General features: G+C 46.2%; 1 protein-coding gene across 3 annotated transcripts; it reads right to left on the bottom strand.

Moving 5' to 3' along the window:
• Nucleotides 1-505: 505 nt before the first annotated feature.
• On the bottom strand, nt 506-16,299 carry LOC139391840 (histone acetyltransferase KAT2B). Of its 3 annotated transcripts, none has more exons than XM_071139430.1 (18): nt 15,948-16,299; nt 15,064-15,190; nt 13,708-13,853; nt 13,544-13,630; nt 13,247-13,428; nt 12,538-12,729; nt 12,327-12,430; nt 12,036-12,161; nt 11,762-11,901; nt 9,695-9,903; nt 4,631-4,757; nt 4,276-4,386; nt 3,987-4,130; nt 3,734-3,848; nt 3,470-3,500; nt 3,276-3,339; nt 3,075-3,159; nt 506-2,101 (listed from the first exon to the last, which is right to left on the bottom strand). In XM_071139430.1, exons 1-18 carry the CDS (start codon nt 16,146-16,148, stop codon nt 1,908-1,910), a joined length of 2,385 nt encoding a protein of 794 aa, XP_070995531.1. In that variant the 5' UTR covers nt 16,149-16,299; the 3' UTR covers nt 506-1,907. The 3 variants fall into 3 exon arrangements, with proteins under 3 accessions (XP_070995531.1, XP_070995533.1, XP_070995532.1); XM_071139432.1 differs by having other exon boundaries at nt 12,036-12,163; nt 12,350-12,430; nt 15,948-16,257; XM_071139431.1 differs by having other exon boundaries at nt 636-2,101; nt 3,470-3,497; nt 15,948-16,257.
• Nucleotides 16,300-16,654: the final 355 nt, after the last annotated feature.

Genomic DNA, 16,654 nt, shown 5'->3' with positions numbered 1-16,654 from the left:
AAAAATGTTTAGGGTAGGGACGTCCCAAGGATTCCAGATAGCATTGACCCGCCACCCACTGACCTGGCACTAAGCTTTCATCTAACCAATTAATTCGTCCCCAACTACCTCTGGAGATGATCAGAAAGATCTGATCACGAGGGGCGCATTCCTCTGCCCAGGGGTTACTGACGCCTGCCAGACCTTACAATGCCTGGATAGGTATTTAAGCATCAACTAATAACGTTATAGCAATCTGTCAATCGATGACAGTTGATGTAGCACGCAACCATTGGTTGACGCATGCAACCTCTGAGCAGGTGAACTCGACAATGTTATTTTAATCGTCTACACCTGTTATTTCAACTGTGGGCAATCAGAATGTGGATAATATCAGGACACAGGACCCATGTTAGCCGCAGGTATAAAAAACGGCGTTTGTTTTATATAGATTTGCAAAGTGGGATTTGAGTTGGAACGTCCGAGTCAGTGTGATTTGTAGCAGGAAAAACACAACTCCAATCCATTAGATTCACTTCTATTTTAATCAGTCTATAAAATAGTCTGTCATTCAAACCAATATTACAAAATCCAGGTTTCTCCTAAAGTTTGAAAAAGTACAAACATCTTCTATACAAAACAGCAAAACTACATAGTATTGCACAATCTTTTTATTTTATCTTCAAAGTACAAAGATATCAATCGTCTAGACAGAAATAATAAGACAGAATAAATTATTTTATTAAGCATTATTCCTTAAAAATTACAGCACATAAATAAGGAGAAACTCTACATAGTTAAAATTAGCCATTATTCATAGTGCTTTTCTCAAAAGACTGAACATCTCAATGGAAAACAAAAAAGCTCTTTCACCATGTGATGCCGAATAGTTGCTTGAAAAAATAAATAAGTGCATTTCCATGGTCACCTTTTGCCCTATGGGACTTTTTACATGGACCAGCATGAAGGGCTTCCCCTCCTTTCAGTTTAAAAACAAACCAGGAAAAATATACAGCAAGTAATTCAAGAGGTTTACAATTGTTAAAATTCATACATACAGATTTAAAATATAATTTTCCTTTTTTGGCAGGATGAACTCTAGTAACATACATACAAATTTTGCCCTCATAAATTCTGGGACAGACCTCATCTGAAGTCACGCGTAACACGCACATAAAAATAAAACAAGTCAGATTACTATGGTTCCAGGGAGAGGTTTCCCCTAGGTACAGATCTGGGATCAGCTTCCCCTCCCCTAGTCCTAACCTTTACCATTAGTGGGGAAAGTGCAAAACTGACCCAAAATCGGCGTCTAGGTTTTTTTTCACCCTACACCATTACGACCCAGTAACACCATATGGAGACAGAGACTGAATGGCTGAGTAACTGACTGAGTATCCCTCCCCATATCTCTCAGACAGTCCAGTTCTTCACAGATGTGATGTCTTACATGTGGGTTAGGTCAGCTGAACAGATGGAGGGTTAGGTTAGCTGAACAGATGGAGGGTTAGGTTAGCTGAACAGATGGAGGGTTAGGTTAGCTGAACAGATGGAGAGTTAGGTTAGCTGAACAGATGGAGGGTTAGGTTAGCTGAACAGATGGAGGGTTAGGTTAGCTGAACAGATGGAGGGTTAGGTTAGCTGAACAGATGGAGGGTTAGGTTAGCTGAGGAGGGTTAGGTTAGCTGAGGAGGGTTAGGTTAGCTGAACAGATGGGAGTTTCTATCTAGGACTTCTGTTTTCCTGAGTGGGGCGAGGGATAGTATACTGATTAACCTAAAATCATTCTTCCTACTGGATATATAGCTCTCTCTTTTTCTGGTTGAACGCAGTAGAAAAATAAAGAATAAGTAAATAAAAACAAAAACATTTAAAAATCATTAGACCTAAGCCATTGCTCCCTCACCCTTGAAGCCCCTCCCATCTCTTCACTTCTCAATGAGACCTGCCTCCTTGATCTTGGTGTAGAAGAACTTCTCTAGCAGGTTGGCACACTTGTAGTACTCGCTCTCTGGGGGATTGTACTCGCGACAGTTGGTGAAGATGCGCTGCATGTCGGCCATGAAGAGCTTCCGCGTGGTGTAGTACCTGCTCTTCAGACGCTCAGACATCGTCTTCAGGTCTGGAGATAAATCACACAACATTAACACGACTCTTGATTGACCTCTATGAAACCAAACTTTGTGATTAACACAATATGACTTAACTAGCCATTACGTGTCTGTCTGTAGGTAACTATACCAGGGAAGAAGAGGCGAAGCCCAAAATCAAATAAAATAAATAAGATGGTCTATTCGTAGCATCTCAATCTCCATTGAATACAGGCATTGACATCAACACCACTCATCAAATATTTTAAAAAGTATTCAAATGAAGAGATGTATCCACCAATCCAAAGAGAAGAATAGGCGGGAGCTTGACAGTCCGCTGTTCCGCTCTGTGATTTTTTTTTAAATATGGAAAGGAGCCAACTACAGGCAAAATCCTAGCGGAAAACCTGGTTCAGTCTGGTTTCCACCAGACACTAGAGGATTAATGAACCTTTCAGCAGAACAATAATCTAAAACACAAGGCAAAATCTACACTGGAGTTGCTTACCAAGAAGACAGTGAATGTTCCTGAGTGGCTGAGTTACAGACTTGACTTAAATCTACTTGAAAATCTATGGCAAGACCTGAAAATGGTTGTCAAGCAATGATCAACAACTAATTTGACAGCTTGAATATTTTTTTTTTTACAGAATAATGGGACAAATGTTGCATAATCCAGGTGTGGAAAGCCCTTAGAGATTTACCCATGTTTCCACCTTCAATAAATGTAATTCTTCAATAAATTAGCAAACACTTTCACTTTGTCATTAGGGGTATTGTGTGTAGATGGGTCAGAAAAAAATCTATTGAATCCATTTTGAATTCAGGCTGTAACACAACAAAATGTGGAACAAGTCAAGGGGTATGAATACTTTCTGAAGGGGCTGTATCGGATTCAATTCAATCATCCATATTTTCTTGCTTACAAGTTATGTATGGCTATATTCCTTCCCCTGAAGAGTTGACCCAGGCACAGATGTGTTCCATGCGTAGTGCCATACATACCCATGGGGAAGCGGATGACTTGGTAGTAGCCAGGAGCCTCAGTCTTCTTCACTGGTTCCATGAATGGCCAGGCATTCTGGTGACTCTATAACACATAACGAGAAACCTGTGTGTGTGTGGCTACGAGTTGGTGTGTATGTGCATTTGAGAGTGAGTACGTGAGCGAGTACGTGTGTGCATGCGTATGTGCGTGTCCCTCACCTTAACATGTTGTAGGATGGTCTTCAGGGTGCTGTACAGCTGATCTGGATCCTTCAGCTCTTTCCTGGGATCACAACAGGAAACAGGAAGTTGTGGTCACCTCATTTTCTGTCAGAGTTACCATGACGATGACAGTGGTAGCTCACTGGCTAAGCTTTAGCTGAGTAGAAGCTATAAGGAGCTGAAAGACTCACCCTTTTCCCACCGGTTTCCATCCAGTTTCTCCTGGTGACAAGAAGGAGGTGAGTTAAACTAGAGACACTGTCCACACACTTCTTTACTGCCCAAATCACCGCTACCTCTTTGGAGACTTGCCTTTGTCCACAATGGCACCCTATCCCCTATATAGTGCCCTACAGTTGACCAGGGCCCATGTAGGGAATAGGGTGCCATTTTGGACACATTCTTTGAACCTATGCTGAAGGTAGACTAATATAATGACAGGAGGAGAAGCATACGTATTCCAGGAATGCTCTCGATGGGAATCTGTCGAACTCCTTCCTTAAAACAGGAAAGTCCTGGGTAGACCTTTCTGATCTGAGCTTGCTTCCTCTCAATCAGTTTCTTTATGATCTGAAAGTGAGGATGGAGTGAGTGAGTGAGGGAGGGAGGGTGTGAGAGAGAGTGGAAGGGAGACCGAAAGAGAGAGAACCTAGGTAACTCAATTTATTATACAAATAGACATTGTAGGCATGCACACACCACACACACCTCTTTCTGCTTCTTGATAATGACAGAGAACTCCGTGTAAGGGATGCTGGGGTTGAGCTCACAGCCCATCAGTGTCGCTCCCTCGTAGTCTTTGATGTAGCCCAGATACTTGGCCTTGGGAACCTTGATGTCTTTAGAGAAGCCCTGAGACAGAGATGGAGAGAAAAAGAAAGACAGAGAGCTGTAAGAATGGTATTTTTTTTTAAAGAGACTTTCTTGATGTTTCCCTACATTACAAGATAACCAATGCCATTTGCTGATCTTTTTAAGCAACCAATTATGTACTGACCTGCTTTTTGAAGTAGCCAATGGCATACTCGTCTGCGTAGGTGAGGAAGTTGAGGATGTCGTGCTTGATGTGGTACTCCTTCAGGTGGTTCATCAGGTGAGTGCCGTATCCCTTTAAACAATAGGTAGGGGTCAAAGGTCAAAACTGACCAATCAAGAAGAGTGAGGCACGGAGCTCAATGGCAGTAGAATGAATATCAGTCATATCAGTTAATACCAACAGAAATGCAACCCAGAATTGTTTGTTTGTGTATAGGCAAGTCCTATGATCACTGTCATGTCAAACATGTCCATAGGAGTTGGAAAGAGAGCACAAACAGATCTGGGACTAGGTTAAAAGAGCTGCATTCTCATACCTTGACCTGCTCGTTGGAGGTGACTGCACAGAATACGATCTCTGTGAAGCTCTGCGAGGGGAACATCCGGAAGCAGATCCCTCCGATCACACGGCCATCTTTGATCAGCGACAGAGTCTTGTGCTTTCTGTTTGGAGAGAAAGTGAACGATTCCCAATTTATCATTCAACTCAATAGCTCATAATACGTAACTGGGTTCAACTTCTGCTTTAGAGTTAAATAGATACAGCCAGGTGTAATGTTCAATTGTTGCCACTGTTTACATAACGTTGAGGGGTCAAACCTCTGGTTACAACTGTATAGCAACTTCACATTAAAAGTTTTCTTTCTGTGCTACAAAGTTGGGACAATTTTTCTCTTTGGTGGTCAGTCAATCAGGGTAGAACTCTAAATCAAATCTTATTTTATTGGTCACATACACAAATTTAGCAGATGTTATTGCGGGTGTAACGAAATGCTTGTGTTCCTAGCTCCAACAGTGCAGTAATATCTAACAATTCACAACAATACACACAAATCTAAAAGTAAAATAATGGAATTAAGAAATACACTGCTCAAAAAAATAAAGGGAACACTAAAGTAACACATCCTAGATCTGAATGAATGAAATATTCTTATTAAATACTTTTTTCTTTACATAGTTGAATGTGCTGACAACAAAATCACACAAAAATTATCAATGGAAATCAAATTTATCAACCCATGGAGGTCTGGATTTGGAGTCACACTCAAAATTAAAGTGGAAAACCACACTACACTGCTGATCCAACTTTGATGTAATGTCCTTAAAACAAGTCAAAATGAGGCTCAGTAGTGTGTGTGGCCTCCACGTGCCTGTATGACCTCCCTACAACGCCTGGGCATGCTCCTGATGAGGTGGCAGATGGTCTCCTGAGGGATCTCCTCCCAGACCTGGACTAAAGCATCCGCCAACTCCTGGACGTCTGTGGTGGATGGAGCGAGATGTGCTCAATTGGATTCAGGTCTGGGGAACGGGCGGGCCAGTCCATAGCATCAATGCCTTCCTCTTGCAGGAACTGCTGACACACTCCAGCCACATGAGGTCTAGCATTGTCTTGCATTAGGAGGAACCCAGGGCCAACCGCACCAGCATATGGTCTCACAAGGGGTCTGAGGATCTCATCTCGGTACCTAATGGCAGTCAGGCTACCTCTGGCGAGCACATGGAGGGCTGTGTGGCCCCCCAAAGAAATGCCACCCCACACCATGACTGACCCACCACCAAACCGGTCATGCTGGAGGATGTTGCAGGCAGCAGAACGTTCTCCACGGCGTCTCCAGACTGTCACATGTGCTCAGTGTGAACCTGCTTTCATCTGTGAAGAGCACAGGGCGCCAGTGGCGAATTTGCCAATCTTGGTGCTCAATGGCAAATGCCAAACGTCCTGCACGGTGTTGGGCTGTAAGCACAACCCCCCACCTGTGGACGTCGGGCCCTCATACCACCCTCATGGAGTCTGTTTCTGACCGTTTGAGCAGACACATGCACATTTGTGGCCTGCTGGAGGTCATTTTGCAGGGCTCTGGCAGTGCTCCTCCTGCTCCTCCTTGCACAAAGGCGGATGTAGCGGTCCTGCTGCTGGGTTGTTGCCCTCCTACGGCCTCCTCCACGTCTCCTGATGTACTGGCCTGTCTCCTGGTAGCGCCTCCATGCTCTGGACACTACGCTGACAGACACAGCAAACCTTCTTGCCACAGCTCACATTGATGTGCCATCCTGGATGAACTGCACTACCTGAGCCACTTGTGTGGGTTGTAGACTCCGTCTCATGCTACCACTAGAGTGAAAGCACCGCCAGCATTCAAAAGTGACCAAAACATCAGCCAGGAAGCATAGGAACTGAGAAGTGGTCTGTGGTCCCCACCTGCAGAACTACTCCTTTATTGGGGGTGTCTTGCTAATTGCCTATAATTTCCACCTGTTGTCTATTCCATTTGCACAACAGCATGTGCAATTTATTGTCAATCAGTGTTGCTTCCTAAGTGGACAGTTTGATTTCACAGAAGTGTGATTGACTTGGAGTTACATTGTGTTGTTTAAGTGTTCCCTTTATTTTTTTGAGCAGTGTATATAAATATTAGAAAGAGCAATGTTGGAGTGGCAATGACTAAAATACAGTAGAATAGAACCCAGTATGTAGACATGAAATGAGTAAAGCAGGATGTAAACATTATTAAAGTGACTAGTGTTCCATTTTTAAAGTGACCAGTGATTCCAAGTCTATGTACATGGGGCAGCAGCCTCTAAGGGGCAGGGTTGAGTAACCCGGTGGTAGCCGGCTAGTGATGGCTATTTAACAGTGTGAAGACCTTGAGATAGAAGCTGTTTTTCAGTCTCTCGGTCCCAGCTTTTATGCACCTGTACTGACCTCGCCTACTGGATGATAGCGGGGTGCAGTTGCCATACCAGGCGGTGATACAGCCCGACAGGATGCTCTCAATTGTTGTGCCTTCTTCACCACACTGTCTGTGTGGGTGGACCATTTCAGATAGTCAGTTGATGTGTACGCCGAGGAACTTGAAGCTTTCCACCTTGTCCACTGCGGTCCCGTCAATGTGGATAGGGGCATAACCCCCCTTTTCTGAAGTCCACGATCAGCTCCTTTGTTTTGTTGATGTTGAAGGGGAGGTTATTTCCTGGCACCACTCCGCCAGGGCCCTCACCTCCTCCCTGTAGACTGTCTCGTCATTGTTGGCCTACTATGGTTGTGGCGTCTGCAAACCTGATGATTAAGTTGAGTGAACAGGGAGTACAGGAGGGAGCTGAGCACACACCCTTGTGGGGCCCCTGTGTCGAGGATCAGTGAAGTGGAGATGTTGTTTCCTACCTTCACCACAATGGGGGGTGGCCCGTCAGGAAGTCCAGGACCCTGTTGCACAGGGTGGGGTTCATAGCCCAAGCTTGATGATGAGCTTGGAGGGTACTATGGTGTTGAAGGCTGCGCTATAGTCAATGAACAGCATTCTTACATAGGTATTCCTCTTGTCCAGATGGGATAGGGCAGTGTGCAGTGCAATGGTGATTGCATCGTCTGTGGATCTATTGGGAGGTAAGCAAATTGAAGTGGGTCTAGGGTGTCATGTAAGGTAGAGGTGATATGATTAACTAGCCTCTCAAAGCACTTCATGATGAAAGAAGTGAGTGCTACGGGGAGATTTAGTTCAGTTATCTTTGCTTTCTTGGGTACAGGAACAATGGTGGACAATGGTGGAAGCAAGTGGGGACATTAGACTGGAATAGGGAGAGACTGAATTTGTCCGTAAACACTCCAGCCAGCTGGTCTGCGCATGCTCTAAGGACGTGGCTAGGGATGGCGTCTGGCCCAGCAGCCATGCAAGTGTTAAGATGTCTCACTCACATCGGCCATGGAGAACGAGAACCCACAGTCCTTGGGAGCAGGCCACGCCGATGGCACTGTCTTATCCTCAAAGCGGGCAAAGGTGTTTTTATATTTTACCTTTAAAATAAAAGGCAAGTCAGTTAAGAACAAAATCTTATTTTCAATGACTGCCTAGGAACAGTGGGTTAACTGCCTTGTTCAGGGGCAGAACGACAGATTTGTGCCTTGTCAGCTCGGGGATTCGATCTTGAAACCTTTCGGTTACTAGTCCAACACTCTAACCACTAGGCTACACTGTCGCCCCAGCTGTCTGGGAGAAAAACGTCAGTGTCTGCGATGTGGCTGGTTTTCCCTTTGTATTCCGTGATTGTCTGTAGACCCTGCCACATACATCTCATGTCTGAGCCGTTGAATTGTGACTCCACTTTGTCTCTGTCCTGACGTTTTGCCTGTTTGATTGCTTTACAGAGGGAATAACTACACAGTTTGTATTCAAACATATTCCCAGTCACCTTGCCATGGTTAAATGCGGTGGTTCATGCTTTCAGTTTAGCGTGAATGCTGCCATCTATCCATGGTTTCTGGTTTGGGTAGGTTTTAATAGTAACAGAGGGAACAACATCCTCTATACACTTCCTGATGAACTCAGTCACCGTGTCCGTGTATACATCAATATTATTCTCAGAGGCTACCCGGAACATATCCCGTGATCAAAACAATCTTGAAGCATGAATTCTGATTGGTCAGACCAGTGTTGAATAGACCTTAGCACGGGTACTTCCTTTTTGAGTTTCTGCCTATAGGAAGGGAGGAGCAAAATGGAGTTGTGATCTGATTTGCCAAAGGGAGGGCGGGGGAGGGCCTTGTAGGCATCCCAGGAAAAGAGAATAGCAGTGGTTGAGTGTTTTAGCAGCGCGAGTACTGCAGTCAATGTGTTGATAGAACTTCAGTAGCTTTTTCCTCGAATTTGCTTTGTTAAAGTCCCCAGCTACAATAAATGTGGGCTCAGGATATGTGGTTACCAGTTTGCATAAAGTCCAGTGTAGTTCCTTGAGAGCCGTCCTGGTATCGGCTTGAGGGGGAATAAACACAGCTGTGAATATAACCGAAGATAATTCTCTTGGGAAGTAATACGGTCGGCATTTGATTGTGGAGTATTGTAGGTCGGGTGAACAATAGGACTTTAGTTTCAGTACATTATCACAATCACACCACGAGTGGTTAATTCTTAAACATACACCAGCGCCCTTCTTCTTCCTGGAGAGTTTTTTTATTTCTGTCTGGGCGGTGTACTGAAAACCAGCTGGCTGTATGGACGGGGACAGTATATACACATTAGCGAGTAATATACTCGGAAGCGGTGGATGGTGTGCTCGCCTCTTGAGTCGGACTAGAAGTCCACTCCAAATACCTCTTCTCCACGGGTTCTTGGAGCAGCCTCTAGGATAAGTTCAATTGCCCTGGGGGGTGCGAACAAAGGATCCAATTCTTGGAAGTCGTATTCCTGGTCGTAATGCTGGTGAGTTACCGCCGCTCTGATATCCAAAAGTTATTTCCGGCTGTATATAATAAAACAAAAAAACGTTCTGGGCTAATAATGTAAGAAATAACACACAAAAAAACAAAAATACTGCAAAGTTGCTTAGGCGCTATAAGGAAAGCTGCCATGTCTGTCGGCGCCATCTTTCATGATAACACTCACGGGTCAAAGACGAGGCGTGTGATATACTCTTTGGGCATGCGAGGCAGCTGGTGAGAGAAGACATTCTGGAGGCCCACCAGCCACATGAGGATCCTCTTGTTGGGCTTCTGGTTGAGGGAGTTCCCGATGACGTGGAACTCTATCACTCCCCTCCTCTCCTCCAGGCGTGCCGCCTCATCACGGGCTGAGTGGGCCGACAGTAGACTGGTCTGGGGGTGGGGAGGGAATGACGTCAGCCTTACTCATTATCAAGTCCTATGACAGCACTCATTTTGATTTAGCAGTGTCCATATATTTGTCCCATTATCATTCTCAGCAGCAGCAGTAGCTTCACCATAATCATCACCTTCAAACCTCAATACTGCCTCTAAAACATTTACTTAGTGGGGGGTTCTGAACTGCAAGTCAAATATAATCTAATATCCACTAACTGATTTTTAACAGAGATGGAATAGAGAGTGTTAAGTGATGGAAGTATTGATGACTATGTGTTGGACTGAAGAGATGGAAGTATTGATGATGTGTTGGACTGAAGAGATGGAAGTATTGATGACGTGTTGGACTGAAGAGATAGAAGTATTGATGATGTGTTGGACTGAAGAGATGGAAGTATTGATGACTACGTGTTGGACTGAAGAGATGGAAGTATTGATGAATACGTGTTGGACTGAAGAGATGGAAGTATTGATGAATACGTGTTGGACTGAAGAGATAGAAGTATTGATGAATACGTTTTGGACTGAAGAGATAGAAGTATTGATGAATACGTGTTGGACTGAAGAGATGGAAGTATTGATGAATACGTGTTGGACTGAAGAGATGGAAGTATTGATGAATACGTGTTGGACTGAAGAGATGGAAGTATTGATGAATACGTGTTGGACTGAAGAGATGGAAGTATTGATGAATACGTGTTGGACTGAAGAGATGGAAGTATTGATGAATACGTGTTGGACTGAAGAGATGGAAGTATTGATGAATACGTGTTGGACTGAAGAGATGGAAGTATTGATGATGTGTTGGACTGAAGAGATGGAAGTATTGATGATGTGTTGGACTGAAGAGATAGAAGTATTGATGAATACGTGTTGGACTGAAGAGATAGAAGTATTGATGATATGTTGGACTGAAGAGATAGAAGTATTGATGAATACGTGTTGGACTGAAGAGATGGAAGTATTGATGACGTGTTGGACTGAAGAGATGGAAGTATTGATGATATGTTGGACTGAAGAGATGGAAGTATTGATGATGTGTTGGACTGAAGAGATGGAAGTATTGATGATGTGTTGGACTGAAGAGATGGAAGTACTGATGACGTGTTGGACTGAAGAGATAGAAGTATTGATGATATGTTGGACTGAAGAGATGGAAGTATTGATGAATACGTGTTGGACTGATTGAGGTCTAGATTCCATCAGATCAAGAGTTAACCGGCGATAGCAGACAGCCGCATAGCGGATGTTTTGGTGGTGTTGGAGGTGGAACTGCGTTGGAGACTTCAAATCGGTGAGCAGCTGCTCTTACGATCATTGTCACGAAGCCACACCCTCCCCGCTCGAGTTAGAAGTTCAGACAGAAAGTGTAGGCTGTATAGAAATAATGATGCTCAAATAGGCGAATCATTAAACAAAATAATGAGTGTTTCTATCATCATAATCAGGTGAATACTAGGGCGTACATTCCAGCACGAGGTTGGTGGCACCTTAATTGGGGAGAATGGGCTCGTGGTAATAACTGGGGCGGAATTGGTGGAATGGTAACAAATACATCAAACAATTGGTTTCCAGGTGTTTGATGCCATTCCATTTGCAACATCCCGGACATAATTATGAGCTGTTTCCCCCTCAGCAGCCTTCTGTGCATTCCAGTGGTCGAACTTGAAGGCTGCATGGGATTTCTCCAAAGGTGACTCCCTGCAGACAATGGCAATGTCCACTTTAGGTATAATGCAAGGGGCCGCCTTTGAAGTTGACAGCTCTAACGCAGTTCCACCTCAGGCACCGCCAAAACAATCTGTATTCGGAAGTCGGCTGATTGATCAGAGCCCTGAGTGTTTGATGTTACCTCTGGTCCCAGCATGGAGGCGGGGTCGGTGATGGTTGCCATGACTTCGTTGATGAGTTCCATGGGGATGTCCCCGACAATCCTGAGCTTCTTAGTCTCCTCATGGGGGAGGGGCTCCGATGGCTTCCGCTTCTGCCCACCTACACAGGTAGATCATATGTAAAGTTTCCCCTAGAAACTGATCTAAAGAGAGATTTTACCCCTAATGGTTAAGGTTATAATTTGTGGAGGCTAAGCTGATCCTAGATCTGTGCGTAGAGCTTGTTGTGTTTACCTGGGCTGGGTTCCAGAACAGAGGCGGTCTTCCTGGCAGGACTGACACTGCCACAGCTGGATGGGTCCACAGATACTGGGCTGGAGTTGTAGTACAGAGACCTGGCCACCGGGGGCGCACTGATCACTGTCATTATACACAAGGGAGCTCATCAGATTACTTTATCAATGGAGAGTAGCACTCATCATATCAATCACATTACAACTTTCCCTACTTAGAGTTTTACCTTGCCTCGAAAAGTTTAAGTGAGAGTGTGTTGGACAAGCTGGCTAAAGGTCAGGTGTGTTTTACCTGTATGAATGGGGATCGGTCCTCCTGAGGATCCAGCCAGGAATTCTTCACTCCAGATGGGAGAGCTGTGACTGTACACCTCCTCCTCCAGCATGGACAGGAATCTACAGCACACAGATATCATCATCACACCTACTGTAGACCAAGACTAGGAATCCTCCTCTATCTCGTGTGTGTACGTTTGTGTGTATGTGAAGAATTTGTCTCTTACTTGGGGAAGTGTGTGAGGATGAGAGTGCGTTTCTCCGGGGGTAGCTTATCCTTCTCCTGTCTGGCCTGCTCTAGCAGCTGTTTCCTCATTACAGTGAAGACGGAGCGCAGCAGGGTCCGACCGAAGACTTGGGTCGTCTCGTACCGCGGTAGACTGTCACAGAACTGAGGGACGTTGCAGTAGCACAGCCATCTGGGGGAAAACACACCACAAAAATGTGGGTTTGATTCTAGGTTATATAACGGTGATACAATTTGCATGAAATGTACACATCTATTGGAATGAAGAGAAAATGAATCTGTTGGTAGCAAGTTATGGGAGTGACTGGGGCTACTGGGGACTAAAAACACCATAGCTAACCTATGTTTAAGTGTTTGAGAACACATGATTGTGTGTGACTCAAAATGGGTCAAAATCCCCAAGATCCAGGGGGGAAAAGGGACCTTGTGCATTTCAGGTAAAACAACAACCCAATGTTTATATCCCAGGACAAATCATGTCTGGGGTGGATGAACAAAATCTACATGGGTGTGATGGCGCACGTGGACGCACGTGTGCGCCCGGTGTAGTCAGCATGTAAGCATTAAGAACATGAAGCCAGCCCACAGTGTGGTCAGTGCATTAGGAATAAACATGTCATGACTGTGAACGCATCATCAAAGCGTGCCTGCCAGCAGTTGCATTCATATCATCAAAGGGCGCCTACTACCTGGTGTAGTTGACTTTGTACCCGGCGGCATCATCAGCAGGGGCCCGCTGGCGTCTTTGTGAGGGTGTCTCCAGCTGCCAGTAGTTGATCTGGTTGAGGAACATCTTGGCCAGCTCCACGATGGTCTGACGCTCCTTGGAGGGAAGATGGCTGAACTTGTACTGGACAAAGTTATTCACCCCCTGTTGAAGAGACACAGAGATCATGTAAGCAAAATATAATGTATACATCTTGTGTAAGTGTGATCTAAATATGTATTTTTTGCTAAGCGTGTGTGTATTTGTTGTGTACACTTGCCTGTTCAATGCTAGGTTTCTCAAAGGGAGGACTCTCCTGTGCCTCCACCACAGGTCTGCCCATCTGAAGGATGCATTTCCTCAATAGCTGAAGGTGAAAGAAGGACATTGTGAGACAGATGCACTGAAAGTAATGTGTTGTTGACATGTTGAGCTGTGGCCTACCTTGAAGAGGGAGAAGTAGACTTGTTTGGTGTCAGCATCCTCCTCTTTGTGGACACATGTGTTCAGGTACTCCACGTCCAGAGCAATGCCCAGAAGCCTGTTCATCTCCTCCTCTGGAACATTTTCCAGGTGGGTTACATGGTCACCTGAAAAGGAGAGACAGTGAGTGAGAGTGCGAAGACAGACTTTAGTTTTGATGACCAATGTGTCCCTGAAAACCTATTACCTCCTTATTATCTGGATTTCTAGAACATTCCACCTGCCTATATCATGCCCTTACACGAACGAGGCAGTGGCACCCCATCCTCATGTCCCTCCTCTGACCCTCTCTCCCCCTCCAGTACACAGGGCACCCCATCCTCATGTCCCCCTTCTGACCCTCTCTCCCCCTCCAGTACACAGGGCAACCCCTCCCCATATCCCCCCTCTGACCCTCTCTCCCCCTCCAGTACACAGGGCACCCCATCCCCATGTCCCCCTATGACCCTCTCTCCCCCTCCAGTACACAGGGCAACCCCATCCCCATGTCCCCCCTCTGACCCTCTCTCCCCCTCCAGTACACAGGGCACCCCATCCCCATGTCCCCCCTCTGACCCTCTCTCCCCCTCCAGTACACAGGGCAACCCCTCCTAATGTCCCCCCTCTGACCCTCTCTCCCCCTCCAGTACACAGGACACCCCATCCCCATGTCCCCCCTCTCCCCCTCCAGTACACAGGGCAATCCCTCCTAATGTCTCCGCTCTCAACCCTCTCTCCCCCTCGAGTACACAGGGCACCCCCTCCTAATGTCTCCCCTCTGACCCTCTCTCCCCCTCCAGTACACAGGGCAACCCCTCCTAATGTCCCCCCTCTGACCCTCTCTCCCCCTCCAGTACACAGGGCAACCCCATCCCCATGTCCCCCCTCTGACCCTCTCTCCCCCTCCAGTGCACAGGGCACCCCATCCCCATGTCCCCCCTCTGACCCTCTCTCCCCCTCCAGTACACAGGGCACCCCATCCCCATGTCCCCCCATCTGACTCTCTCTCCCCCTCCAGTACACAGGGCACCCCATCCCCATGTCTCCCCTCTGACCCTCTCTCCCCCTCCAGTACACAGGGCAACCCCTCCTAATGTCCCCCCTCTGACCCTCTCTCCCCCTCCAGTACACAGGACACCCCATCCCCATGTCCCCCCTCTCCCCCTCCAGTACACAGGGCAACCCCTCCTAATGTCTCCGCTCTCAACCCTCTCTCCCCCTCGAGTACACAGGGCACCCCCTCCTAATGTCTCCCCTCTGACCCTCTCTCCCCCTCCAGTACACAGGGCACCCCCTCCTAATGTCTCCGCTCTCAACCCTCTCTCCCCCTAGTCTTACCCAGTGTATGAGAGCAGCTACGGCAGGGGTCCTGAAGGTTGAAAGTGTTGGGCTGCTGGTCTGTACGGGGTGGTGTGGGAGGGGGGTTCTGGCTCTTCCAGCTGTTACACTTACAGGCCCCCTCAGCCTACAGCACAGGGTTCCACCGGTTAGAAACACACACACTGTATGCATACACACACATGTTTAGAAACATAACGTAATAGGAAAAATGCATAAGTTAACAAGTTATATGCATAAGTTGACAAAGACAGCTTGCCTACAAAGTGGCATAGCTAGACAATGCCTGTTGGGCCAGCCCTCTCTCACTACAACTCTTAGCTGGAGCCAAACTGTGCACAGGAACAAGAGCCAAGGAACAACAACAAACCCCGCCCCCCAGCAGCTGTCACTGTCAAAACAAAGACGCTGTCTCTCCCTGCAGATGATATATAACTGCAATAAATACTTTCTATTTTACCACGGTGCGCTGACAGACGTGAAAACACTGTCACTATCCCAGTGGGGTGAATTACGCCCCGCACACTCCCCTTGCTGGAGGCATTCCGCACCAAGGCATGCAGGCTAACCTGAATTTGTCAAAGCACCTTGAGAATGTTTAGTCCACTCTCCCGCCTAGAAATACATATTTTAACATTATAATATGGGAGCGCTAAACTGTACATTTTGCCGTTTTTTTCCTGATGTTTATTTCCAATAGGATCATTTTACATAACTAGAGCATGAGGGATATGAAAAAATGCAAGCGCAGCAATGGCTTCCTTTGCTGCGTTTGCATTTTGGTAGCGCTGCAAACCAACAAGCATCTGAAACTCAAACCACTTTCAAAACATTGCAAAATGTATAATTGCCAAATAATGTAATAATGGACTACTTAAAACTACCTTGCAAGATGAATAAACTCCGAGCTTCTCCAGTTTCTTCGGGCGCGGGGAGGAGCGGAGCTGCGCCTTCTTCACGGCGATTCGTGCTGATCCTACCGTGGCGCCCGAACCCTCGGTTCCCCCGGCTCCCGGAGCCGCAGGCGCCGATCCCGCTGCACCGATGGCCGGGGAGCCCTGCTGAATCCCTGCGCTCCCGGACATCCTCGAGACCGAACGGGATCCCCGACCCTGGAATTAAATGGTTTAGGTGTCCGGTTCTCTATTCCACTACTGGAGAATCAGACATGGCGCTGATCCGTTTTTTTTATAGCTCAATGCGCTGATCCCTATTTTTTTATTTGTCATTGTAGGTCCATTTTTCCTCCACTAGGGGAGACAAAATAGGTATTCCAGTGAGTAGGCTTGGCCAGGGGTTCCCAAACTTTTTCGGTCCGCGACCCCATTTTGATATCAAAAACCCACACCATGTAAAACACAAAAGGTGATGTAATCAACAGCCAATGTCTACTTTTTTTTTAACTGTGTCTTTGACAGTCTAATATAAATCAGTCTGACAGCGTCATTGATGTTCTTTTTCCCCCCAGTCTGATTTAGTGCCTCTACACAGGCCTACACAGGCTTGTGCGCATGGGTGTAATAATACCCATAAAACCTAATGGTCAAACAGGGAAATGGTTCCAATAGTTTTTCCACCATTCATTTTCCCA

Source organism: Oncorhynchus clarkii, chromosome 32 (genome assembly GCF_045791955.1).
Source record: "Oncorhynchus clarkii lewisi isolate Uvic-CL-2024 chromosome 32, UVic_Ocla_1.0, whole genome shotgun sequence".
Lineage (NCBI taxonomy): Eukaryota > Metazoa > Chordata > Actinopteri > Salmoniformes > Salmonidae > Oncorhynchus > Oncorhynchus clarkii.
Note: the sequence above shows the minus strand (reverse complement) of the source record. Positions and strands in the feature narration are given on the sequence as shown.